General features: G+C 37.8%; 1 protein-coding gene across 1 annotated transcript; it reads right to left on the bottom strand.

The window, feature by feature from the left end:
- Positions 1-2,740: 2,740 nt before the first annotated feature.
- LOC139122819 (uncharacterized) lies at positions 2,741-26,780 on the bottom strand. The gene is made up of 32 exons (XM_070688583.1): positions 26,532-26,780; positions 25,767-25,994; positions 24,565-24,884; positions 24,078-24,191; positions 23,489-23,681; positions 22,884-23,155; positions 21,810-21,980; positions 21,532-21,645; positions 19,182-19,311; positions 18,762-18,998; positions 18,513-18,566; positions 18,193-18,293; positions 17,775-17,939; positions 17,281-17,439; positions 16,451-16,615; positions 16,118-16,185; positions 15,581-15,755; positions 14,796-14,962; positions 14,074-14,188; positions 13,426-13,562; positions 12,826-12,996; positions 12,268-12,373; positions 10,925-11,236; positions 10,084-10,248; positions 9,370-9,631; positions 9,098-9,232; positions 8,577-8,657; positions 7,983-8,167; positions 7,518-7,627; positions 6,817-6,976; positions 5,855-5,991; positions 2,741-5,292 (listed from the first exon to the last, which is right to left on the bottom strand). Exons 1-32 carry the CDS (start codon positions 26,758-26,760, stop codon positions 2,943-2,945), a joined length of 7,488 nt encoding a protein of 2,495 aa, XP_070544684.1. The 5' UTR covers positions 26,761-26,780; the 3' UTR covers positions 2,741-2,942.
- Positions 26,781-26,841: the final 61 nt, after the last annotated feature.

Genomic DNA, 26,841 nt, shown 5'->3' with positions numbered 1-26,841 from the left:
CATTACATAAATGTGTAATATTTTATCCCCTTTATTGTCGTGTTCTTCCTTGGCATTAATAGTTAATCTTCAAACTCTTTCAGCAGAATATATATTTATTCTAGACATCAGCGTTCAGACTCTAATAGATTTCCCAAATGGCTAAACGCAATTTTTGTAATTTGTATTCCGTAAGCTTCATCCGTCGAAATCGTATGTTTGCCGATCATCCCGTTAAATTATACCGAACAACACGAAACCTTTCAAGTGAGGATGCTATGCCTTTACGTATGAAAATAACAAATCTTATTTATCTATTCTTTATAGTCGCGTTCTCAAAGGATGGTGTTCATTTGATTTCACTAATGCGACGACGTGCAGTCAAAGCAGAGCTTTTGTGATGTCAGGCTTCAATATGAGATTTTTTACCCCGGTGAATATTACACCATGTATTCCTTTTGAATCGGTCACGACCTGTAGTTGAAGATTTAAAGTTGGTCTAGAAAACAGTAAATCGCCAGATTACGTACTTTATAGGTACAATTTCACAACGCATCTACATTTAGTTAGTTTGGCAAGGGTTCTATACGGTCAGTCATGTTTGATGTTAGTATGCTTTGACAAATCAACTGAGAATGTCGACTGCAACATTATCATCTATTGGTGTGTTGTTTGATTGAGGAAATATGGCTGGCAAAAGTTACAAGATGGCATTTACGACTGGAAACCACAAAGGAAACGAATGCAACCTTCTAAGATGAGATATGAAAAAGAAATTCATCATTTACACCCGTTTGTAAATTCACCTCACGGTCGCAGCGCTTCCCTGATTGCTTTAAATAGTGAATGTAGACTATTATTTTACTTAAATTGGTATGAACAATAGTACGTAAAATATACGGCTAGTTTTCAATCGGAATCGAACTCACAACATACGGCATCCAGTTGCCTAGCGGAGAGGCAACAGACAGAACCAATCGGCCAAATCCCCCCTCTCGAAAAAGAGTGGTTCCATACCCGGGCTAATTTGTTATATTTTTCTGACTGCGACCGCTCCACACATTGTACAGTTCATGAATCACTCACGCTCGTACGCTCACTATCACACGTCGCACACACTAACTTTATCGAAGCAATGAATACAATCATAACATAAAATTCCAATATTTTTCACTGCCCAAAGAATTTTAAATCCAATAAATACGTTAATTTAGGCAATTTCTGCTTATATTTTTAGATAAATTATTACAGTCATATATGAAACAAATGATCTTCATTGTGTTTTATCCTCAATCACCAACAAATACCTAATTTAGTATGAAAACATGGTTAGTGGAATGTTTGGGTAATTGCATGATATTCAACAATTTACATTGGAGATAGCTCAAAACATGGTATCACTGTTTCTTTAATACTAGGAAGTCCATATATCCCACTTTTAGATTTAACCCTGTCTTGTCATTCTGTTCCTCGGTTCTTCGTGTATTTCCTTTATCGAAAGCGTTAATATACATCATTGTGAACACGATTTCAAAATTATGGGTGGATGTAACTATTGAGTTTGTTCACGTCTGACGGACAGATTTTCTGTCTGTCTATCCATCTCCGTCTAATGTGGCGAGTTAGTAAATCCATCTGACCAATTGCCCTACTTCTTAGTTTGCCCCGAAAACCACAAACGTAAGCGTTTATGCCATGAATCGATAAAACACACAAGTACAGACATTGTTCGATATGAAAGTGGCAGGCTGTTTATTACAAACCACAGTATTGCAGTTGTAAACGGAAAACTAGAGCATAATGATAACAATTGGCAGTTAAATTGTATTAACTTGGAAGTATATGAGTATATTAAATGATCAAACCTGTCTATTACTTATTTTGTATTTGATAATTGACATAGCGAGTGTTGAAAGGAGGGTAGTGGATGGGGTTCAATCCCCTCACAAAAATACTTCCCTAAATACGTTGGGTCTGTCCTGGTAACTTTAGGATTTAGTGTAGGGTGCGCTCATCCATGCCTGGACCTCCTTCACCATCTCTTGCTCGTCATTTTCCCATAGGCCTGTTTGTGTTGTCCTGTTTATAGCAGTCATCCTGGCTATGTAAATCTGATAGTTGAAGTAAACTTTTTAAGCTGCATGGGTATGGACGTGACTATTTTATATATATAAGAGTCGCGTCAAATCAAATGATTCTAGATTCATGAAGAGGATAGATTTAAGGACAGAATTTAAGGCGATATCAGTAGAGAGGAGGCCATGTATTACTCTCCTCATGAAATGTTAATTCACTTACATATTCATGTATATTATTACACATAATTGGACCAGCAAATGTTTGTTACATTTTTATATTCTTATTCATTGTTGTAATTCTTCTGTTAAACGTTCTTCAACAAATTTGAACTCTCATTCTGTTGGAGGTCCTTTCAGGCCCGTTTCAAACACTTTGCTTTTCTGAGTGTAAACTGATTATATTTGAAAGGAATTGTGGCGTTAATGTTATATATAAGAATAATACATATCCGTCTAGAGGACATTTTCCTCGATATAACATTCTTTAGTAGTATAAATGTCTCAAACAGAAGAGTTAGGTGATTCGGTACCTATTAATGCAATAATTCTCAAAGCCTTCGATCATTTAAGTCTAATTTGATGATATTCTACATAGCTCTATAAATTATCGTTACTTTGTTCCTTTCTGAATAAGTATTTTCAGTCAGTACCGAAAAGTCGAAATATATATATATACTGGTTATGTTTTGCTACATTTAACTTCCTACAAATTAATTCTCTCCTAGTGCTATAAACGTCTCGTTTCATCTGTTCTGTTTTGTTACCGTCCATTTTACTTGTTGCAGTCTTTATTTCCTACTGTCAGTTCCACAACTGCGGCATTTCTCTACGACTTTCTCATTACAATTACAACGACCTCCATCACTGATGCGAATCTGCCCCCAGTTACACAATAGATATATTTTCTCTCCCTGAAGCCATGAACTCATCGGCTTCTGGTCCTGAACGTTCACAAACATATGTGTTGTTCCCCCGACCTCCATAAGATGCTTTCTTACTGGTCCGTTTGAGTAACTCATAATCATCTGCTTCTGTTTCCGTTGTCTCATGTTCTCTGCTTTTCAGTAATTCATAATCGTCTGCTTCTATACCAGTTTTCATATCTCTTCCTCTTCCTATGCTTTCGACGTAGCTCTCATCTTCAATCACTGCCTGGCGTCCACCTGTGCCATGGGATCCAGTGTACCTGTTGGTGACCCCACTTGCCATGTCTTCATCTTTTACTAGGATTTTCATTCCTTCATCTTCTCCAAGAGTCACATAGTCATTGCCTCTTGACGGAACTGAGGAGCCATCATCCTGCCCTACTGAAGATATCTCCATGTATCGTCCACTTTCTTTTCCTACTGGCATGTAACCATGGCTACTCCTTGCCATGTCATTGCTCTCTGCTGCAATTGATCCTTCAAAAGTACTGACCTCTCCAGGTAACATGAAGCCACCTGATTCCATTCTGGAGGTACGTTCATCGTTTCTTCTTAGTGCCATGTAGTCACGTTTCACAGATTTTCTTGAATTGCTATCTGATGGGAGCATTTCCATGTAACCATCTGTTACCTCTCGTGACACATGTCTATTTGGCTCCATTTTTGTCATTTGCTGTCTTCCGAGAGCCATATAGTTATGACTGTCGGATGATGTTGAAGAGCGTCTTGGTGGCAATGTGACCATATATCCATCATTGTGTATTTGTACCATGTGTTTCTCATTGGGTTCCAGTTTCCCCCTGTGCTCTCTTCCAAGAGCCATGTAGGTCTGACTGTCCGGCTCTGTTGAGTGGCCATGGGCTCGAGTTGGAAATGTTTCCATGTAGCCATCAGTAACACCTAACATTTGTCCCGTGGGTTTATCTGATTCCTTTCTTGCCACTTGCTCTCTTTGAAGGGCAGTGTAATTGTGGCCGTCCAACGATGTCATATGGTAACCCGTCGAAAATGTTTCCATGTAGCCATCAACCGTCTTTTTATGACTTGCAGATGTCGTCCAGTCGCCTTGTACTTGGGATGTTTCCATATAGCCATCAGATGTCTCTCGAGGCATTGGTCTATTTGGTCCATAGGGTTTCATTTTTGTCACTTCGTCCCCTCCAAGAGGCATGTAGTCATGCCTGGTAGATTCTGTCGAGTTAGTACCTGCTCGGAATGTTTCCATATAACCAACAGTCCCTCCTTGTATAACATGTCCATGTGGTTCCATTTTCTCCATTTGCTCCCTTCCCAGGCCTATGTAGTTTGGACTGTCTGATAGTGTCAAGTGGTCACCTCTGGGTAAGATATCCATATAACCATCTGTTGATTCTTGAGTTGCGTGTCGATCTGATCCAACTTGTATCTGATGGCGGCCTCTTAGGTCCATGTCTTTTCTACTGCCTGCTGGTTTTACATTCCAATCCGTTGGGAATGTTTCCATGTATCTACCAGTCGCTCCTGGTGGTATGTATCCTCCCATTTTCGTCACTTGTGTGTTCCCTGCAGCCAGCTTTGTGTATCCGTCATCTATAACCTTTCTCACTGTCCCATTCTTTTGATACTTCACCATACCTCCATCTGTCGCATGGGGATCCTCAGCTCTTTCCAGCATATGGCTATCTCTAGGATCCATACTCATGTTAGCATTGCGCCTTTCTATCAGAATATACCTATCACCTCCCGATGCTGATGCAGGATCTACTGCATTCATATTAAATTTTGTCATATATCCATCTTCACCCACACTTGACGTTAATTTGTCTCCACGCCTAGGTACCATTAATCCATCGTTTCTTGTATTTAAATGCATGTCCTCTTCTGATCCAATGTCACTGAATCCGCTAGGATCATTGGTTGTCAACTTTGTGTAGACGCCACCTATCTCGGCCTGTGAAAGTTTAGCTTTCTCTTGACCATTATCATCATGTAGCAGCAATGTTTCACACTCCATAGCTGCATCAAACTTATTTGTTGGAATAGATTGTCTGACTTTCAGGTATGCAGCGTGTTGCTCCAAAGGCATCTCTTTCATCTTAATCCACTCATCGCCAGATGAAAATTCCTCCTCATCAGATGAAAAATCATCATCCTCATCTCTTTGTCGATGTGGAATCAGTTGAACGTAGGACTTTGTAACTATGTCATCACTTGCAGGGTCATCCAAGTGTTCATCATTTAGCAAGACTTCTTCCAGGTCCTCAACTAACTCTGAAAATGTTGGACGATGTTCTGGACTTGTACACCAGCAACGTCGCATAACATTATATCTTATACAAATGTAAAAATTGCAAAGTATGACATATTAGTGACAATTGAACATAAACTTGACATTATGAAGGTTTTGCGATTGCGTTTTATTACTTTGGTTCATGATTAAGAAAATATGATTGTCTGACGTGATTGGCGATTCATAAGAGACGATCATTCAATAAACAAGCACGCTGACACAAGTTGTTCGTATTGACTTTCCTCTGCTGACTACTAGATCGAAGTTTCACAAATACTTTTGATTATGTGTAACCGTGTCCATTCATTTCGGAGCTTTCAAACCGTAGTATGAATGATTCAAGGTCATTGTTACAGATAAATAGAGCAACATTTTTCTGTTCTTTTCCATTTAAAATGCACTTGTGACTTTACTGATTTGTAAAAACCTGTATGGATATCTTTCGATATGAGTCACTGTGTCATATGTCATTAAATCGGTTTTGACTTAGTTGAATATTACAATGGATATCTTTATCACTTGATATTGGACATTGACATCTGATATGATAAAAGTCGGCAATGGTTTGTTCCATGCACAATACGTAGAGAGTTTTGACTTACAATTTCGTCGATAGATACTTCGGCATGGGAAGCCTGTTTCCTTTCTTAAGATGCCTCGTGAGGTCTAGATTATCAATGCCAGCATATGGCGTTGCACCTCTGGTCATCACCTCCCAGAGCAAAACTCCAAAAGACCACTAAGAACAACAAAGGTATGGCGATTCAAACATTCATTCAATTGCCCTGACTATAACCGATATTGGAAGCTTGTTTCTGATTGTCCATTCTTGTTTCAATTTGAACAAGTTAACAACTTCAAATGTTGATTGTCAGAAAAGTATTATAGCATGTCTTTGAAAGAGACGGCTATCTCTAGTATAGAAATTTGCGAGAAATTGACACTTTCTCGCTTTTTGCGAGAAGTAAGCGAGAATACATGCTTTCTCGCAATAACTTCGTGAGAATTTAATTTTCTCGCAATCAGCTGGCGAGAACTGTGTTTTCTCGCTCAGCATCTGCAAGAAACTGAATTCTCGCAATCAATCAGTGAGAAATTTGTTTTCTCGCTCTGCATCTTCGAGCAATTGTGTTCTTCTGTGTGTGTATTTCACAAAAAATTGACAATTTCTCGCAGATGCCGAGCGAGAAAACATAGTTCTCGCTGATTGATTGCAAGAATTCAATTTCATTTTGATGAATTGATCGCGAGAAAGTATGTATTTTCGCTTACTTCTCGCAATACAGCGAGAAAGTGTCCATTCCTTGCGAATTTCTCGCAAATTTCTGTACTAGTGTTTTGGGTCGCCAGATTCCTAAATGAGCGCACTCAATCATACGTGAGTCTCATGATTTTATTCCAAGCTAACATGAAACAACACAAAATGTTAACATTTATGCTAAAATTTTAACTCCTCTACATTCATCAGACAACCTAGAAAGCCTAATGGTTTAGCTCCATATAGGTTATTGTTCTTCTTAAACGACAGGTGGTTATCGAAATATTTTTTCAGGTGAACACTTACCACGTCACTCTTGGTATCAAAGTGTTGGCTGCTCAGACACTCTGGTGCCATCCACTTGACAGGAAGAGCCCTTTTATTTTCACTCACATAATACTCTTTCTCGTAAATGTCTCGAGAAAGACCAAAGTCTGCCACCTTGACTACCATTTGACCATCGACCCTAAAAAGATGGAGGCACATGGAAAGCATAGGTTGGTGAATTTAATTGATGCCATGATATCAATACCACCAGGTACAAGAGCACTTAACCTCAGCCCGGGCTCTGGAGGTTTATCGTCCGAACTTTGTTGAAGCAAGGTTATGGTAGGGTTAGGTTTTGTATCCGTTTAGTAAATGGTGTGTTGTAACTCGCCCAGAGCGCCGTTAAGAAAACATAGTCCGTCGTATGGAATGAGGACAGATATCATGTTGAAATTTACCACCTGTGCATATTTTCGCTAAGGCTAGGTCTATTGCTTTGGTTATTGCAATGTTCGGCAAGTAATAACGTAATACCTATCCGATAATTCAAACTGCTGAGGTTGCCAAAAAACTAACATGAAAGGAAAACGTTGCCATTTTTTCTAATCATTAATTTTACTCATCAGTGACAAAGGACCTTTCCTTCAATATAATCTATTATCAACGTTGGAAGATGTCAAATGGACAAAAGGTATATGTTATCACTACGTCATGTTCAACTGATGGAACGCTAAACTTACATGCAGTTTCTTGCAGCAAGATCCCTATGGACGAATTTCTTCCCACATAGATAATCCATTCCTCGAGCTACTTGGAGTCCAAAGTCAATGAGTACAGCTTGTTTGAAATGCTGAAAGAAAGTGAATGCAGTGATCGATGAGTGACAAATTTTAATTTTTACTGTGATCCTATGCTCCCTCATAAATTTAGAAAGTGGTGAACTAATCATAAAAACGAAAATGTTTTCAAATGCTTTCGCATGGAGGCCTGCCATTTCTTTTCTGCTGAACTATTTGAGAGAATTATAATCTTATATGTTACAAACGTCACCTCAACGAATTCCAATGATCTTCTTTTATTGCACAGTTAACAGACGATTTTGGAGTCCGTATTGCCCAAGAGCGATGTTGATGTCATAAAATTTGAAGAAGCAGGAAGGCAACACAACAACTCTCAAGTTGAGCCGTTGCAGGGTCAATACTCACGTGATCTGTTCGTGAGATATGCGTCCTTAAATCGCCATTAGCCATGTAGGGTATAATAATATAGGGGCTGCCGTACACGTCAATATACACGCCAATCAAATTCAGAACATTTTGATGTTGGAAATCCTTCATAATGGTGCCCTCCAACAAGAAGTCATTGATGTCACTCTGAGATGGCGAGTACTCTATTGTGTACAAAAAGATACTCTATGACACTCCTTTTTACATACTATTTTTATGTTCTAATTATTTCTGCCATGCAAGCTAGGTATTTGGATCTGTTTTATCAATCTTTTGTTGTCGGTTTCAAGTGGTCCATATACCTGCAATGAATTTGAGCTTTTGTGCATGTTGTGCGTATGATTGATTTTTGTTTTATGTTTTTAGCTAATTGTATTCCTTGTATGTAAATTGTATTTTTGAAATATGAATTGGATGCTAGTTTGATGTGAATATGGTTATTTTACATTCATGGCAGTATTATTATGCTCATACAATATTTACGAGGGCACACTGTAGGATATCTGAGTATTCTTATTCATTTCATTTTAACATACGTGTAGTACTATGCAGGAAACAAAGTACAACACTTACTTTGTAATACTTTAACGGCCACTTGAGTCGTACAGTTACTTTTGTCCGTCAATTCACTGAGGTATACTTTCCCGAAATGTCCTGAAGGTGGAAAGGGTATAATTAGTAGCCCCCTTTTTTTTGGAAGTACGCTAAAGACTAAACTCGTACATTGTAACACAATCTCACCAATCGTAGTAAAAAAACATATTAAAACATTGTCAATATCTTATTGTGATGTTTTATGAGTGCAGTGTTACTTATTCAGGGTGTCTGTGACTGATGTAATCACTTGCCATTGAAACGTATGAATATACCTATCTGCCATGTTCGTATGTACAATAGGCAGGCAGATAGCGTTTATGCTGATTGGATACAAATTCTTTCCGGTAGCCTATTTTATCTTAAAAGTCTTGTGGTGTGCGTGCTCTTTTTGAGTCAACACCAACATTTTAAATTAAGCGACTTACGGCCTTGATTGACTGTCGTGTAAATTTTTCACATCTCCTAAACAACTTAACAAGAATTGTTATCATCCATACCAGAACCCAACTCTTTTCCAAGTTTCATCTTCATGCCGCTAGTTTCGGGATCAATCAGTACACTTTCTACCTCCCCTCTCATCTCTTCACCCAAAGACTCCAGCAGCAATCTTCGTGCATTGTCGCCACTCTCAACTAAATGCATGAAATCGAAGTGAAGATTTTAAACATACAGACAATATTTCACTGGTACACTGATCGCTTTGTAATACTTTTGAAAAAGGAATGGAAATGCAGTCAGAAGCCAAAGAGAAACTAGATGGACACTTTACCTGATGGGTACAAGTAATTACTTCTGATAGCTTCGCTGTCTTCCTCTCTTTCAAAAACCAAGAACGTCTCGACTGGTCGATTTTTGCTCGCTCTCTCTTTATCCAACCGTCTTCTACGGCGATAAACACCGACCATTACCATTATGGATATGAGAAGAATACTCACTGACGCAATGATGGTACCATAGATCCACCAATCAGTTTTAGAACTTGTGAAAACATATTTCAGAAAGCCAATGAATAGACTCCTGCGACTGACTCTCTGCATATTGATATAAAATAGAATAAACTAACTAACGGTAGCTGTCGATATTGTTTCACCTTTGCAATAGGAAAAACATCAATGGCACGAGGTGGTTAAATTCACTGTGTATAATGTTCTTGTTAAAACAAGATGAGGGGTCTTTTTAATTTCAGTGACTATGGTACGGGTTTTCAAAAATGAAAGCAGAAAAATTCATCGGGGTTAAGCTAATTTAAATTCAACATTCTGGTACGAAAGATTCATTGTGTTTGGATATTTACCATAACTGTGAACCAGCTATATGTAGAGTAGATGTAATATTTAATGTATATATTTTTTTTCAATGTCAAGTCGTTTATGTAGGTGACAAATACAATGCATTTCCATCAGAATGTTTGTGATTTTAATAGGTGTTGTTCAGTGATCTTTAACATGCAAAATGTTGTAACATAAATTAAGACTTTACGTACAACTATAATCTCTGGATATGTGTTTGTCGTATTTAGCATAGGTGGCTGAGTTCGTGGCGGTTTGCAGACAAGATCCTCGTATGACAAAGAAACTGTGTCGCAGTTGTCTCGTCCGATTAACACTTGGATATCATTGAGAGTATTTCCGCAATTAAGTCCTTGTCCCTTAAAGAGAATGCAAGACAAAGTGTGCATAAAATGGATGCATATATATATATATATATATATATATATATATATATATATATATATATATATATATATATATATATATATATATTATATATATATATTGAAGTATACAGATGTCCTCGTGGGAAATTACGGTGTTCGATGCTAAAGCAGAGCGTTATAAATAATAACACTAAAATTACTTCATCTGTCTGATGGATTGCGGGATGCATGAAACTTAAGTAACAACTACCATTACTTTGTACTTGAAGTAATTTTGTGTTCTCTCTCTCTCTCTCTCTCTCTCTCTCTCTCTCTATATATATATATATATATATATATTTATATATATTTGTGTATATGACATACGGTAAAGCTCAAAAAATAAAATAATTTGCATTGCTTTTTCTTTTGTCTTTCCTATTTCATACAACACAATTTGAAATTTGGCAGCCCAGGTCCAGTTTTCATAGCGATCGAGAGCATTTACGTTTTAGCCTGCGCAATACTGTCTGTCGTACACCGTGTACAACTTACTCGTCGCATTCACTCCACTCAAACATTTAACATGAAAGTAGAACACAAATTATCGCGTTTCCCCTCCAAACATTCACAAATCACGGAGTTTAACCAGGTATAGGGGAAAGTGTCTATACTCCCATATCCTGACCTTTATTATTAAGTACTCTGTTTCGTCTGGATTATGTGTCCGTATCCCAGTGTCTACGTCATATACTGGATCTTTTGTAATGTTCATTTGGCTATACTCAGGCAATGTTGAACTCAGATTAGTCCACTTTGTCACACCATCCATTACAAATCCGATGTAGAATCTGATCTCATTTCCGTTTTGATCAACAACGATGATGGCGTCTTCGCAATTTTGATCTATGTTCCTAGTCCGCCGTTGCAGGGTTACAGCATCCTCTGGGATCTTTGGAGACGGGCAGGTCATGTGTGTAGCATTTTCAACGGTGCAATCCTACGTAACGTAAATATGAATGAATGAATGAATGAATTATTATTACCCAGAAAAGTTACATACAATATGAAAGACAGCACAAGTTTGAATAAGTCAAAATGATCTGGGTAAAGGGGAAACAGGATATAGCTGGTAGCTAGTCGAGCCTGAACCCCGACATGTGAAAATTGAGGTGTAAATATACTTAACGAGGGCTCACAAAGTGAATACATTTAAGAAATAAAAAATAATTTACAAACAACAAACCAAAACAAAAACTTATGGAAAAAATGTAAGGTGCCTATCAAACAAAAGCTACAAAGCTGTCACAGAACCAATCAAAGTCCATACAAAAGATGGCGTTTGAAATATTGCCTAAATTTGTACAGTGAGACAATTTGTCTAATATGAACTGGAATATTATTCCATACATTTGCACCTGAAAAAGAAATGGCAAAGTGACCTGAATTTGACTTAGCATGATATGGTCGAAGGTGCGTCTGAAGGCTCATTCTAGTATTATGTTCATGCTTATAATCACTGAAATAGTCTGCTATAGAGTGTGGTGAGTTTTTTGATGAATAAGACTATGAATAAAAGTGCAAGGGACAATTTGTGAAGCTTGAAAATGTCTAGGATGTTGATCTGGATAAATAATGGTGCTGAGTGGTCCGTCTGTTTTTAAGAAGTATTGTTCGAACATCATCTTCTGAGCTGTTAAAATACATTGCAAGTGCGTTGGGTAGGTATTACCCAAATCTCGATACCATAACTTACGATACCATAAATATGTCAAGAATCAGACAACTTAAGGTTGGGATTTCGCCTAGTGGTTTTTACTGTGATGTCTTCGCTAGGTGACTTTATGCCGTACGTTGTGAGTTCGGTTCCCATCATGAACTTAATGAATACTCAGGAAGGCATGGTGCAAATTATGCGAAAGTGTGCTAATGAAAGACTTATAATTATCAGGGTGTAACTTGGCCATCACCTGTGTTATACAACTCTGAAAAATATATATTAAATCAAATCGGAGAAATATTCAAACTTACCGAATACAACACATTGTATACAGTTTTGCTAACAGTAGTTGTAGACATTTTTGGTTGTGCTATCGTATGTAAATTTGTTCCAGTTACCACTTGTGTACTGCCGCCTCTATACAGGAAACACAATATTTGTGTTGGCATTTCTTGTTATTGTTGGTATCGTCGGTGATGATGACGATGATGATGACGACAACGATGATGATTATCATGACGGTGTGAATGTGGTAGTTTTGGTAGTACCATTATTAAGTGACTCAGTGATTCGAAGTACATAACTTTCTTTATCATGAGTGCTTGTGGCGACCGAGGATTGATGGCTCTAATCACCTTGCTATTGATAGACATTTCTTTGATTCCCGCTATATTTAATCATATTTGATGTTTCTACAAATGTCTGCAATAAGTAAGCTAAAGGTATCGATACATGAGAAATTCAACAAAATTCATCATGTTCAAAGATTGGTTTACTGTTAAAAATATTTAACAACTGTCAAGCCCTAGATAAAACCTGGTGCAAAGTGTAACTTAGTTTACTAGTTTAAGGCTAGCATAGTGTCTTACGCAACAGTTGCCCTCAACGGCACAACACTCTCAACGACGGGGTCTTCCATGTACTCGAATTTGTCTGTACTGTTTCGAATCGCTTGGTCAAAAGTAACTCTCAGGATCGAGGAAAATAATCGTTCGGAACGGGAGTTATTGCATACGATTGATTGGTCCGATATCTTGTCCCTTCAAAGACATAATATAAGAAAACATGATATATTAATTCATATGGCTTCACACTATCTTGCACTATTAAATAATATAAGCCTACATCTATTCATTATGTTTGTTACTGACTTCTGTTCATTTGCAAGGAATGGATTTACTGAACAAATAACGAGTTTTAGACGAAACTGACTGTCACATCTCGTTAGATTTCATGAATATACACACGTCGTATCGAGAGTTCTAACGTGACTTCATTTTACTCAAACACCACTCAGGTAGAATAGCGTTGTCTATCATTAAACACGACAAAATACTCTCGGTCTTATAGCTGCGAGATATCACGGCTGAAATAAATCTTACCTCAATCACTGACATATGTTATTTTAAGAACTAGCATGTATGATGCTGGACGTACTAAAACTGACACAAGTACAACTTCGTATTCACCTGTCAACTTCACATGGCAGATGACCTATTTGCACGTCAATCATGTTTCCGGCGTCTAGGTGACTTCCCTGAAGGGTAACTGTAGTTCCACCCGATTGCGGACCAATCTTCGGATTGAAACCAGTGATCTTAGGATTCTACGAGAATATATATGTTAAAGGTTACTAAGGTTACTGAATTCGTCTTTTGAACTCTTGTCTTTGGGGAGAATTATGAATATTAATGCATATGTTGTCACCATCCTTAACAACATTTGTGTGGGACGTAAATACCACTTTGTATGCTAAATATTATGCAAGTTGTCATAAAGCATATAACGATGACATACTTCATTGGTCATCAAATTCCTAGGGGCACTGCTTGATGTAAGTAGAATTATTTTGCTAAACTGAACACGCATAAATTATTTTTAGTGGCAACGAACCTTAACGGTCAGCGCGCCACGTTCAGAAAAAGGATAAATTGCACTGAAACAACAGAACATTGCTTGTGCAGAAACCTATTTTGAAAATGTAATCCAGTCCTTTATAAGCATTTGATTTAATTTTAATCAAGATTTTTTCCTGCTTCATCACTTTAACATAAAAAGAGAAAGAAGACACAGGATAACTGAAACTCCACCACAAATCCTAATGATTGGCCACTAACCTTGTAGTAGAATTGGGTCGATGAGAGAAGGAAACGATAACCAACTTCAGTGTCTGTTTCGACCCGTACGACACCGACACTTGTAGATTCTACCCTTTGTGTTATGCACTCTATCCTGTTCAAAATGAAGGTGATCCATATATTGGCTTGACATATTATCATGACAACTTCGCAAGAAAACACCAAAGGTAATAGAATAGATCGTGGGTATTTTTTCAAAACAATTACGAATGTCCTACCCCCAATGTTTTAATTTATTGCTCTTATTCCTTATGTGGTCACTTTCACAGTGTTTTATGGTACTGATGTACCTATAAATCGTGTATTTATAAAACCATTATATTGTCTAATTATGCTCCCCTTACTAGTTTGATAGAAACAAAAATAAATTTTGGCCAGTTATACTGGTTCAAATTGTCCACTAAAATAGCAGTTACAATAATGCTAAACAGGTTTACGAAAGAAATATTAAAATCTGATCAGCCATTAAAATACCTGCATTGTATTTTCCCAGTGCTAAACTAGTTATATCAATGCAGGTCATGTGAAAATTTTGTTCTTTACTTGTTTTTATCCATTTGCATGTTATTGCAGTTATGACATATTGAAGGTCATAAATTTAATCGATGAATTGAATTGTGACTGTGTAACATAAAATTCGCTTGCTGCTTTTATTTGTCTTGCCCAAAATATTATTGGATGTTTCTTCTATCTTGTCTTACCAGACCGTGTCATTCGTCGACCTATCGATCCATTCGCTGCAAGGAACTTCAGCCAGTGTTATGTTTAAAACTGTGATGTTTTTGAAATCTTTGCAGTCTTTGACGCACGTATCGAATGTAACCTGTACTGTTGTGTTTCCCTCGATGGGTGACGAACTAGGCATGATCTACCGTAGAAGAGAAAATATTACTTTGCTGGCATGCATATGCAAGATGTTAAACGAACATACCTTACTTGTAACAGTCTCGTATATGTGAACATAATTCGTTTCTTCATAAAAGGCGTTCTTTGTTTCGCCCTTTGCCAATTCTTTTACGGGTTTCCGTATCTGTTATGATCGTCTCATTTAACCCTTTCCGATTGCAATAGTACATGTAAATTCAAAGTTACCTGTAACACTACATGTGTTGTATCAACAATAACGATGTTTGCGGTTGTATGTGAGTAATAAAGCTATCATCATTGTGCCCAAGATTTGTTGCTACAACCGAAATTCGTCTCTGAGAAATTTGTCTGTTGGTGTATTTATCTAACTCTTCATCTTGTGTTAAGATCACATAGCCTGGGATTTCTCTAGGATATCCGTCATTTGATTGGCACACTTGGATGCGTAATTTCCGAAAGTAATGCCGAATACTTTGTATATTCTAAATACACATTCCAGAAATATGACCGAAACCAGTTTTATAGGACTAACCGATCTGGCTCTAGACCATCGATAATATACGCAATTCATACATATTAGTATAGTAATACTTTGGTTATATTAAAACGCTATACTTACTTGCATATCGACTTTGATTATGGTGTCTATGACGTATACAGTTACGTTGGTATATCCTGTCAGACCGCCGCCGTCGGTGGCATTCGCCACAAGATTGTAGACTTCCTTGGTTTCCCATTCAAAGTGCGCACCTTCAGCAACCGTCATAGTACCATTTTGTGGATCCATGTCGAACCTGAATATTAACGAATGGGGAAAATATCGAAGCATTGTCTTTAAAAATACAGATTGAGCTTAAATCTTGGGGTATGTAGTGCTTGTAACCCTGTCCTTCAAATTTACATACAATGATAGCTCCCCTAATATATTAATGCTGTTGATTGCGTCCTACTGTGTTCGGATTAAATTGCATAAAAATGCTACATGTTCTCATAACGCAGAACGTGATATTACGACCGGCATTCGGATTCGCGGATGGATAGTTATAACCACATTGAAATATCTGTCAAAATATCATTTTTACACGTAAATGCCCAGCAGACTGAGGAAAACACGTGTTCATACACAATCAGCGTATATAATTCTAAAAACACCTACTTGTCTGCTCCTTTTCCAGTTAGTCCATACGTTATGACCGCATATTCTCCCGAGTCTAAATCTGAAGCCTGAAGATTACATAGACAAATAATTTTACATGAATACGGACTATTTACACAATCAAACATAATACTAGATGTTTTATGTTGACGCGCGTTAAAACAAAACTGCTATAAAATTATTGTGAGTTTCAGTATATTAAAGTGTAAAATAACACTATCACTCGACTTCAGGGCCCTCTCAATATAACATCAACTTCTTAAAAATCTTTTCCCTTCCCAAATATTTATCTAATCAGACCTTCTTCACGACAGTCTGCATATCTTAACTCACCGTAACTTGGAGTACAAAATCTCCAGAGTTTGCATGCTCGACGACTTTGCCTTCGTATAAAGTTTGGTTGAATATTGGCCAATTGTCATTTTCATCTTCCAAAAGTATGGTAAGTCTGTAGACATCTGAAAACATCTCATCCGTGTGAATTTCTTCCGCCAGAAGCTGGAAATATGGGTATACAGGATTGTTAATATTATATGAATGTACTCATATGAAATCTTTACTCGCACTGTCCAAATAAAATGCTTACGAAATCAAGTAGCATACATAACACAGAAAGTAGCTGTACACAAGACAAAAGACGTAGTTAAAACCATGAGAGAAAGATGTACATTTATGGACTTGCATGACTGAGCAGTCATGCCAACCGTTGCCAGCACGTTTTGACCGGCCTGAAGCAAAAATATCTAGTGAAAGGTTATGCGACCCTATTAACACCTCGACCAGGGTTTTCTCGACATAGCTGTCTTGCCTCATGGGTTAACGCCTACAGTACAAAATATGGCATGGTAATGTAGATTTTTACCTCCATTATAGACTTATGAAAAGCTACCGGCAGTGTTTCTCGTGTTGGTGTCAGGTGTTTCATAAACAATACGCACATCGGTACCCTGCATTGCTATACCTTTTTATCGCACTCGCCCAATGAGAGCTATGTCTTCAGAAAACGTTCGTATGTAGCTTTGAAAGAGAACAAGTCATATGCCAAGACAGAAAGGGAAAGGATGGGAATAGCTTTAATATCGACTGCATATTAACTGCAGTAAATAACTATTCATTACACGTGACACGAAAGTTGTATGTCTTCCCCTGCGAGTACATCTTACCTCAATATCAAAATGATGCCTCTCTTCGTAGTCTAGATATGTTGAATTTTTTACAACGAGAGTGATCAAGGTTGCAATATTTTTGACCTCCTCTGGTAGAACGTCAAGAACCTGTCCACCTTCGTCCATGACCGACAGTGAAAAGATACCATTTTTCAGCTACGTTTCATCGGTTAAAGTGAAAAAATTAAACGTAAGGTGAGTTTTTTAGTTTTGAAAAATTAACTTCATGAATCATTGCAAGGTAAAAAGTTACAATAGTCAAGTGATTAGACAAGTTATTCCCCAATGTCATGTTCTAGTAATACACATTATATATTTTGAGTTTCACAAGGGCTAACAATGAAAATTCTCTTAGTGTCAATTACTTTACACCAACTATTGACACAAGTAGTATACTATTCCTTAATGATGTAACTTACACTCCTAGGGGCTGATAATTGCCACCTGAGATTGTGGTAAACATTAAGGGGCCATGTAAGTTTGAAACTTACATCATCCGGGTCCTCGACAACGTGATTTTTGATTGGATATTTGGTTCCCTTGGCTGAATTTTCCGGTATGGTTACATTTGGTGTCGGATCGACTTCTGTTACTTCTTGGGATACTGATCTTATGCGTATCTTGTGCTTAGCGGCAACGCTGTCATAGTTACTGTCCTGGAAATAGTTGGTGAGAATACGGTAATAAGAGCTATGTAAAAGACGTTTCAAGTTTGTAATTTTCGAGCTTGTATGGTAGTGCTACATGATCACGTGTCACAAAGCGTTTGTGATGTACAAGCCGCTGATCGCTGTAGAGCAGGAATACGCATAGCATTATATTATTTATGATAGAATACAGAATTACAGTAACCATCTAAGTACTAATCCGTAAGCTATACTGTGTGTACAGAATTTGTCTAAAACGTACCATGATGAGCAGCACGGGATCGTTCTCTTTTCCATCTTCATCGACTCTTGACAAAAAGTACACGTCCTTCCAGTTTTGAAGTCCAACGCTTTTATACATATCTGAGAGAATCAATAAGATGTCTCACTTATTGTCTGTTTAAAATTACATTCGCTTAATGCCAGAGCATTGGTCGATACTATCGTTTGAAATTCCAGAACTTGAAAGTCAGGAAAAGCATGTAAAACTTCCATCCGGTTCGTACAGTGTGAGAGATGCACACCCTTTTGAAGGGTTTGCATAACCGCCAGACATAGATAAATTGACTGACTGTTGTTTACCTTGGTTTTCGTCGACCGCTCTCCTTCGTCTGGACTCCATAGTCGGTGATGTACCTGTTAAAGTGAACAGTTTTTTTAAATATATACGAACAAGTAGTCACCTTTCAAACAAGAATAGATTGAGTTTTATGTTTCTGGACATGTAATGGTACACGTAGCAATTTTACGGAGACCCTGCAAAACACTTTTTGTTATGCCTTGTTTTCGGAAAAAAAACACCCAATAAAAGTGAGCAAGCTACTGATTTACCATTCTGGCAGAAACGAGGTGGGTTGTCGTTTACGTCGTCGATATAAACCTTCACCAAGTTCAAGGTTGTATCATTGTAACTACCAGAGGGCGTGGATGTTGGACCAGACCAATTTTCATCATCGTCAGCTTTCACAACCAATTCATAGAGATGCTTTTCTTCTCGGTCAAGCTGCTCCTTTACAGTTAACTGTCTTGTGTACTTGTTCAAGGTAAACTGTTCATGGCCGTCCCCTCCTACACAGAAAAATAATGGTGATCATACTTATGCCAGTAGCAGGAAAAGTGAACATTAGGAATAGTCGCATAGTCATAAAAATTCTCAATCATTCCTCGGTGAATGAAAAATTCAAACAAGTCAAATGACCTGAGAGAAATTTATGCCATGTGAATAAGTCACAACAATAGGCTATATCTTACCAATAAGGAAATAATAATTTTCAGCGTTCGATCCAATGTCAGCGTCAGATGCTTCGGTTACTATTCCAACTACTGTTCCAGATGCTGCTGCTTCGCTAACATGAAAAGTATCACTCCGCGGTGAGCCGTCCTATAAAGAAAGTCATATGAACTCGAAACATATTTTTGTAAAAAGAGGCATGTCACCAGGGTCGTGCCCTTAAGCGATTAGACATTACAAGTAGGCTTTTCATTGTTAAAGTTAAAGTTTTACAGTTCTATAGTAATTTTATGTGACTTCATGGCACAGTTTATTATTAATGTGTGCTTAAATATTAAAGCATTGACAGTATTACATATGTACTGCAGATTATTCTATTGTGCCCCACCTCATAAAGTTGGTATTGGAATCTCAGTAATATGCATATGAGAAAAATAGTTCCATTCCAAAATTCGGTTTTGGCAGGATAAGTTGCATATCATATTGACCACACAGTTGCTTCCTACACTTTATTAATTTTATCACAACAATACAAAATTTTAACAATAAACTCCTTGTCAAACAGCTAAAAACGTACTTACAGATTGAAGGAGAATGTCACAAGCCATCAAATAACTATGCAAATTAGTCACATGCCCATTCAATAATTTTTCGGTATTTTCACGCTAAATTATGCAAATGAGTATCAAATTTGGCGGATTACTTTATACTTTCAAATTGGTAAAAATTGTCGACTACTGATATTGAAACCCGCTCGATGGAAAACCGGCATTACGACTGGCAAAATTGCGAATATGTTGATCATTTCGAAAGTGAATTTTATTACGGAGACACAATGGAAACACCTTGTGACACTTGAGAAACAAGTATAATTTCTAAGGATAACGCGACGGTTAGCGTCGTTGACAGTGCCGTCTGGGACTGCACAGGGAGATGTGCCCGTGTCAACACAGCTGACATGTCGAAAGTTGCACCGCAGAAAACCAAACACGGAAATGAAAACAAGACGCGAAGTGGCACTTTTCAAGAAATGGCTTCACACCATGACAGAAGAAACTTGCGAAGATCTGAACATTCCACCACCTGAGTTAGATCAATTGCTAGCCCGTTTTTTTCTGAGCGACGGGACTCACTGACAGCGCTCGTACGGTAAAGCCTGCATGCGTACAACGACTGCTCGATGCCGGCGTTCCACCAACTGTGGCTTCACAACTAAGCTAAGCGGGCACAAAAATCCAACATTACTCAACCGCTATTCTATGGCAGCCAGTGCAGACCAGCAGCGTCAGATGAGCAACATACTCGCCGGTATACAACCTGCATTTGATCCACAATCGACCGCGACCGGAAGTACAAGCCTGATGCCGGCCGAACATACACCGCGACCGGTGGCCGGTCCTTCGTATGCTATTCGAGGTCCCTTGTCGTCAATGCATCAAAATGCCCTCCATCAGTTTCCGCAACTACCAGGGATGTTCTCAAATGCACAAATCAGTGGTGGATCGTTCAACTTTACCTTCAACATCACCGGAAATAATTCCCTATCTCAACAGTCTTCGCCTGTATATCACGCGACGTCGTTGCATCGCCTCCAAACGTCGCCGACCTTCAGTGATCTACTCCGATTCCGACTCAGATTGAATGATTCAACCGATAACATAATTAGACTTTCTCGTTTTGAAGTTTTACTCATTGTTCTTGTTCCAGTGTACATGAATTTCGATTATAATGATATAAATACGAACGGTTTCACTTGAAAATATTTTGCAGTGTCATGTGTGTGTGTGAGTGACGTTGTTTGAGTGTACCAGCTGAGGGGCGAATAACTCTATAGGTTAAGTAATATCCATCCGCCGACCCAAGAATTTACTTGCTCGACGAAGTTACAACCGCAACGTGTGTAATTTGGGAACATATGTAATAATAACAGAACTCCATGACCTTGCCCTGACGTTTGTGTGGTACGGAAGTTATTTTCACTCGTGATGCGGTGTATCCTTGCTGTATTTTCACTCGCTTCGCTCGTGAAAATACGGCCGCAGGATACACCGCATCACTCGTGAAAATAACTTCCGTACCACACAAACGTCAAGGCAAGGTCATGGAGTTCTGTCATAGTATCACCCAGTTTATGTGTGGTTATCAAATCGATATCCAATTGATTATGAAAAGACTCATGACATTTTGATTGAATAACAAAGAGAAATTTTTATCAGAAAATACTTTTCTTTAAAAATTTGTTTAAGCACCTCCCTAATGAGACGAATGAAAATTGATTCGCACAGATGTTTCATATGATGTCATCCCTGAGGAAAAATAGATTCATGGATTCATCGATGTAAAATATATGCACGTAATGTCTTCTTATACCTCGTTTCGAGGGAAAACGGGTGGGTTGTCGTTGATGTCATCGACGTGGACAGTGATCAACAACTCCGTAGACATCTGCATCGGTGTTCCGTTGTCATGGGCAATCACAGAAAACTAAGGAGAAAGTAAAGAAATTGATAAAGATGCTATGTGTTACTTGCAGATGTATGTTACTGGCATGACTTCGATGATAGAGCGCTTCACTACTTGACAATCACGGTTTCAACTCAAAACTGATTTCATATGGTGCAGTAAACGTAAAAAATGTTAAAACTTACCATGTATGAAGGAATAACTTCTCTGTCGGTCATGTGACTGATGACAACTATGCCTGAATTAGGATCTATATCAAAATAGTCTCTACTCTCACTTAGCAGGTATGTGACCCTGGCATTTTCACCTTGGTCGCCATCTATTGCATAAACTCGACAAATGAAGCCTGTGTAATCCTGTAAAGGAATCAAGATGACGCGAGAAAAGTGATTGCGCGTCTACTATTTCTCGGAGATTTTGGGAAGTGTCAGTTTGTCTGTTTACAAGTTCTTGTAAGTATGGACTATGTTTGTCTGATGATATTATATTTCATTTCCGTCTTTACGGATATGAGTCACTTCGACAATAGTTCATTGTATTCTGAAAATAACTGGTATGTTCTCAACTTCACCATACATAAAACGACGGGGCAGAAAATGTATCTGCAACATGATCAATTCTTTTGTGCTAAAGTGTTTTCCCTTTGTGCTACTTAGTTTGGAATGAGGTAGCAACAATTGTTGTGAAATTTTGATAGAGTTTTTTGAAGTGTCGACTTTTAATATCAAAACCTTGGCAAGTGTATGTAATATCTGTAGTTGTTTATTCAAGACCATGCGAGTTTTCTGATCAGACTCAATGGCTAGCAACAGCCATATTGATTAATGGGCAACTTAAGAGTTCGTACAAGGTTTCGTTTTGGACTGGGGGTGTTCTAAAAACGTTTATGCTATGTATGCCAGTTGCCTTGAGGCCAGTTTGAAAAGGAAAACAATGTAAGGCGTAAAGAATAATTCTAAAAGCCTCCAAGTGTTGTTTGTGGAAAGAAAGCCGCCTCGATCCAAATTTGTAGAAGAAGATACGCTTCCCGCCCTCTATGAAAATGTGTTCCCTGTTCTGCTCAACTGTGGAAAATGGAACCCGCTTTGCTATATCTATGATGAAAGGTTAGTGCCTTTCTTCCACTATTTGAAGTGAAATGTCAATTTCTTAACGTTGTTGACAAGCTGAGCTGTTTACATCTCAGAATGCATTCAAGAAAGGCTTTGCAAACAGAGTTATGGGCCAAAATACTTCATGTCAATACCGTACTTTCTTACCTCTGTAACGTTTAAATATTGACTGAAATTCGATGATAGAGGCTGCTCAACATCGTCAGCATTGATAATATATTGAAACTCTGGAGCATTTACGTTCGTATCGTGTACTGTAACAATCAATATCTCTATAGACGATAGCGGTGGTATTCCACGATCGGTGGCTATGATCTCCAAGAAATAGATCCCCTGCCGATCTAGCAGTGTTGCACTACTAACGTACACTTCCCCGGAATTCTCTAGCTCTCCACGTTCTGTCCTTATCGAAAATAATTCTGGACAAGATAGGGAACAAAGATAATTTATAACATTTAAAAATCAGTTCACATTCCATCTTTCTACTTCTGACTAAAAAGACATTCTGATGCGCTTGGATAAGAGATTTAGAATGGTATGATTTTATCCGCCATAAAAAATTGCATGTCTCTGTGAGTGCTATCGTAATTTAGAGTTCGAAGTCATGTTGTTACTTTTGCAAAAGCAGTTTCGCGCGAATTTACAGGGCTAGAACAGAAAAAATCAAGCTCACTATTCGAGAAAATTGTTTACTTCCCGAGCCATCTGAGAAACAATATATCTACTCTACGATCTAATGGTACACCCCTTACCCCCACCGCTTTCGGTATCATTCCTATTGCCAATGCTGTATTCCACATAACCATTTTCACCAATGTCTGCGTCCTCAGCAGTAAGTATGGCGATGACCTTGCCCGTTGACTCATCCTCCCTCACTTCAGCGGTGTATTCGTAGTCAGTAAACATGGGATGGTTGTCGTTTATATCAAGCACCCATATGCGTAGCTATTGAAACAAAAGAGGCAAACAATCATGGAATTTCGAACTCGATGAGACATATCCTCTTGTGCCTACAATGTTAAATAAAATCGTCATTTCCTTGTAAAGCAAATAGTCTTAATTTGCAGACAGAGATATGATTTTGGGGATATATTTTCTATTTGTCACTTTCCTCTTATTTATATTTCGAAATGACAACACTTAAGTATGATGATAAGGATTTTGCGAGAGTTCTATGAAAATTTTAATTGAAGGCAAGTAGGATGTTACGTAACATTTAGTGGAAGAAAAATTGACTCATGGGAGTAATTCTTAGATTTGTTTTCGTGTATTTCAGGTTTTTCGCTGAACATTGAAAAAAGATCAGCAGACGATATAATTGCTGATAATATGAATACTCACCAACTCGAAGTTCCTCAGTCGAGGAGAATTTACCGGACTATCTATTGCTTGAATCGTTAAATCATAACAGTCCGTGAGTTCACGATTTAATGCTGCATTCAGACGAACTGTACCCTAACATGGATTTTTAGAGAGTGATAGATAGTGAGACAAATAGTGGCCATTAAAATATTACGGCAATAATAATCGCTATACTAGCATACTATTTATGTTATTATAGTATTAAGTATTGAGAAATCTATATCGATACTTTTCGTATTAGGCTAATACATATGAGTGCGAAAAAATTTAGCGGTAGATATATATTCAATATTTGGTACTCATTTACAATTTTATCCTCTAAACGTTTTGCGATGATCATTATTATGAAGAGAGCCCTGCTACGTGTACATCCAGTTTTGGATAAAGCGTATGTTACAACTGATTGTAAAGTATGCTTTTCTGAAACCGAGGTTCCGTTCTATGGGAAGTCTCGTATTACTCTTACCATTTGGTCTATTGTAAATCGTCGGAATCCATAGGTGTTATCTCCAGCGATTATACTGTACTCAATCACCGAATTGTTCCCTATGTCCAAATCTTGAGCAGAAACGTTGTACAACTCTTCACCAATAGTTGCATTCTCATAGATATAAATAGTATATGGCAAGTTCAAAAACTCGGGTTCATTATCATTTATATCGTGCACTTTGAAGATGACCAGTATATCTTCATAGAGAGAAGGGAGGCCTTTGTCCATCGCTCGAACAGTGATGTTTATCTGATCATATTCCTCTCTGTCAAAGTTAGACGTGAATGTGATGTCCCCTGACATGAAATAATAAAATGTCGGCTGAAAATTGCGATATGTTTATAAGGAGAAAAATTCACTATGTTACGTTTACGTAAATATTTTAAGTTGTCGTACATACACATGTGCGAGGAGTATTTGCTTGCTTCTATGCAAAAGGTTGTTTTAACGCAAATTGTAGGACAGCCAAAATGTCATAACTATGCCAGCAAAAGAGCCAAAATGCAGTTAGTACCAAGAGCGATAAACCGACTCTTGTGTGACAGCTGCCTTTGTACGAGAACAAATGACTCACACTTTTGCATTTATATGACTTCTGAAGATTGCAGGATGCATGAAACTTAGTAACATATATCATTACTTTGTACTTGAAGTAATTTGTTTATATCGCGCTGCTTTAGCATCAAGCACTGTCCCCACAGGGACATTTGTATTCTTTGATATATATATATATATATATATATATATATATATATATATATATATATATATATATATATATATATATTTATATACACACATATATATATATATATATATATATATATATATATATATATATATATATATATATATATATATATAGAGAGAGAGAGAGAGAGAGAGAGAGAGAGAGAGTCGGAAGTCCTAAAGTCAACAAATACGTAACAAAAATGCAAAGGTATTTCTAAATTATTCATATAGAATAAAAGTGTTATCAATAATGCTAAATCCTTGTCTAAAGCCATGCATACATTCTCTGATGCAATCTGTCGTGTCAACCCATTTGCTGTAGATCATGATTCAACTATGTAATGATTTCACTCTGCTACTCAGAAGTCAGGTAGTAAGTTATTTATTTATTCACTCCTTAAAGTTTGCCAAAAATAATATTCTCAATCAAAGTCAAGCTGTATTACCTGTGTATCTGTCTATTTGTACGTTCGATGTGTCATTTAAAATATTGTATTCCACGTCTCCATTTGTACCCTTGTCAGGATCAGACGCCTTGACGCCGGAGTAAGTTTGAAATACGGTGTATTCCTCAAGTACCACAGCATGGTAGCACTCTTCAAACCCACAAAGCGTCGTGTCTGAGAAGACTGGTGCATTGTCGTTGACATCCTGAATTTTAGCTCGCAGCATGGCTGGAATAATTGAACAAAAAAGAAAGTGCGACGTAAAAGTAAATAACTCATTTTTAGTGAATAATATTAAATAAATCACGCCCAGCTACGGAGTAGTCTATGATATATGTGCACTCGATAGCGACTGCAAATATGGAGTGAACTTATTAAAATCAAGGGGGAAACCTCTGATGAGTTGGTTTTAATGCACTTACATCGTAATATTGAATCGAAACTCGAGCTTTTCAAACGTCAAACAGGGATTTTTTACTCTAACGGAGGGGGGGGGGGGTCCGTGCCTTTTCCAGCATTGCTATATTACAAATATAGCACAGTTAATTTCACATCTCGACCAATCAGATCGCAGTATTTACGCCATCAATACACTGGTATGATATAATCATGAATATTGCACTAATAGCAATTAAACGATAAGGAAAACTTAGCACATCTTGTACTTTGGACATTGCATCGGGTGACAACAATTTGATAAGACCAATTCATTTCGCTGCAGGTTACATTTTGGAATGACGAAATATTTATGTAAGGGTACATTACCTTGGTCGTAGCCGGAGTCATTATTTGACCTAGATGAGACGGAAATTTCCACAAGAAAGAACTCCACCTCTTCTCTGTCAAGGGACTCGTTCAATCGCACCACCCCGAACTGATCGATTATGAACTGAAATGTGAAATCTCTGGTGCCTGTGACGTTTTCATCACGTTCGTTGAAGGCTTGCACATTAACAATTTCGTATAAGAAATCTCCGGGGACCATTGTGTCCATCTGTTTTATGAAATGGTTTGGTGGCACATCTGGATGTAAACGATGAAGAAGATGTTCGAAAATTTACAAACCTTGGTGTTT

Source organism: Ptychodera flava, chromosome 22 (assembly GCF_041260155.1).
Source record: "Ptychodera flava strain L36383 chromosome 22, AS_Pfla_20210202, whole genome shotgun sequence".
In the NCBI taxonomy this organism is placed as follows: domain Eukaryota; kingdom Metazoa; phylum Hemichordata; class Enteropneusta; family Ptychoderidae; genus Ptychodera; species Ptychodera flava.
This window is presented reverse-complemented; position numbering and strand designations above follow the sequence as displayed.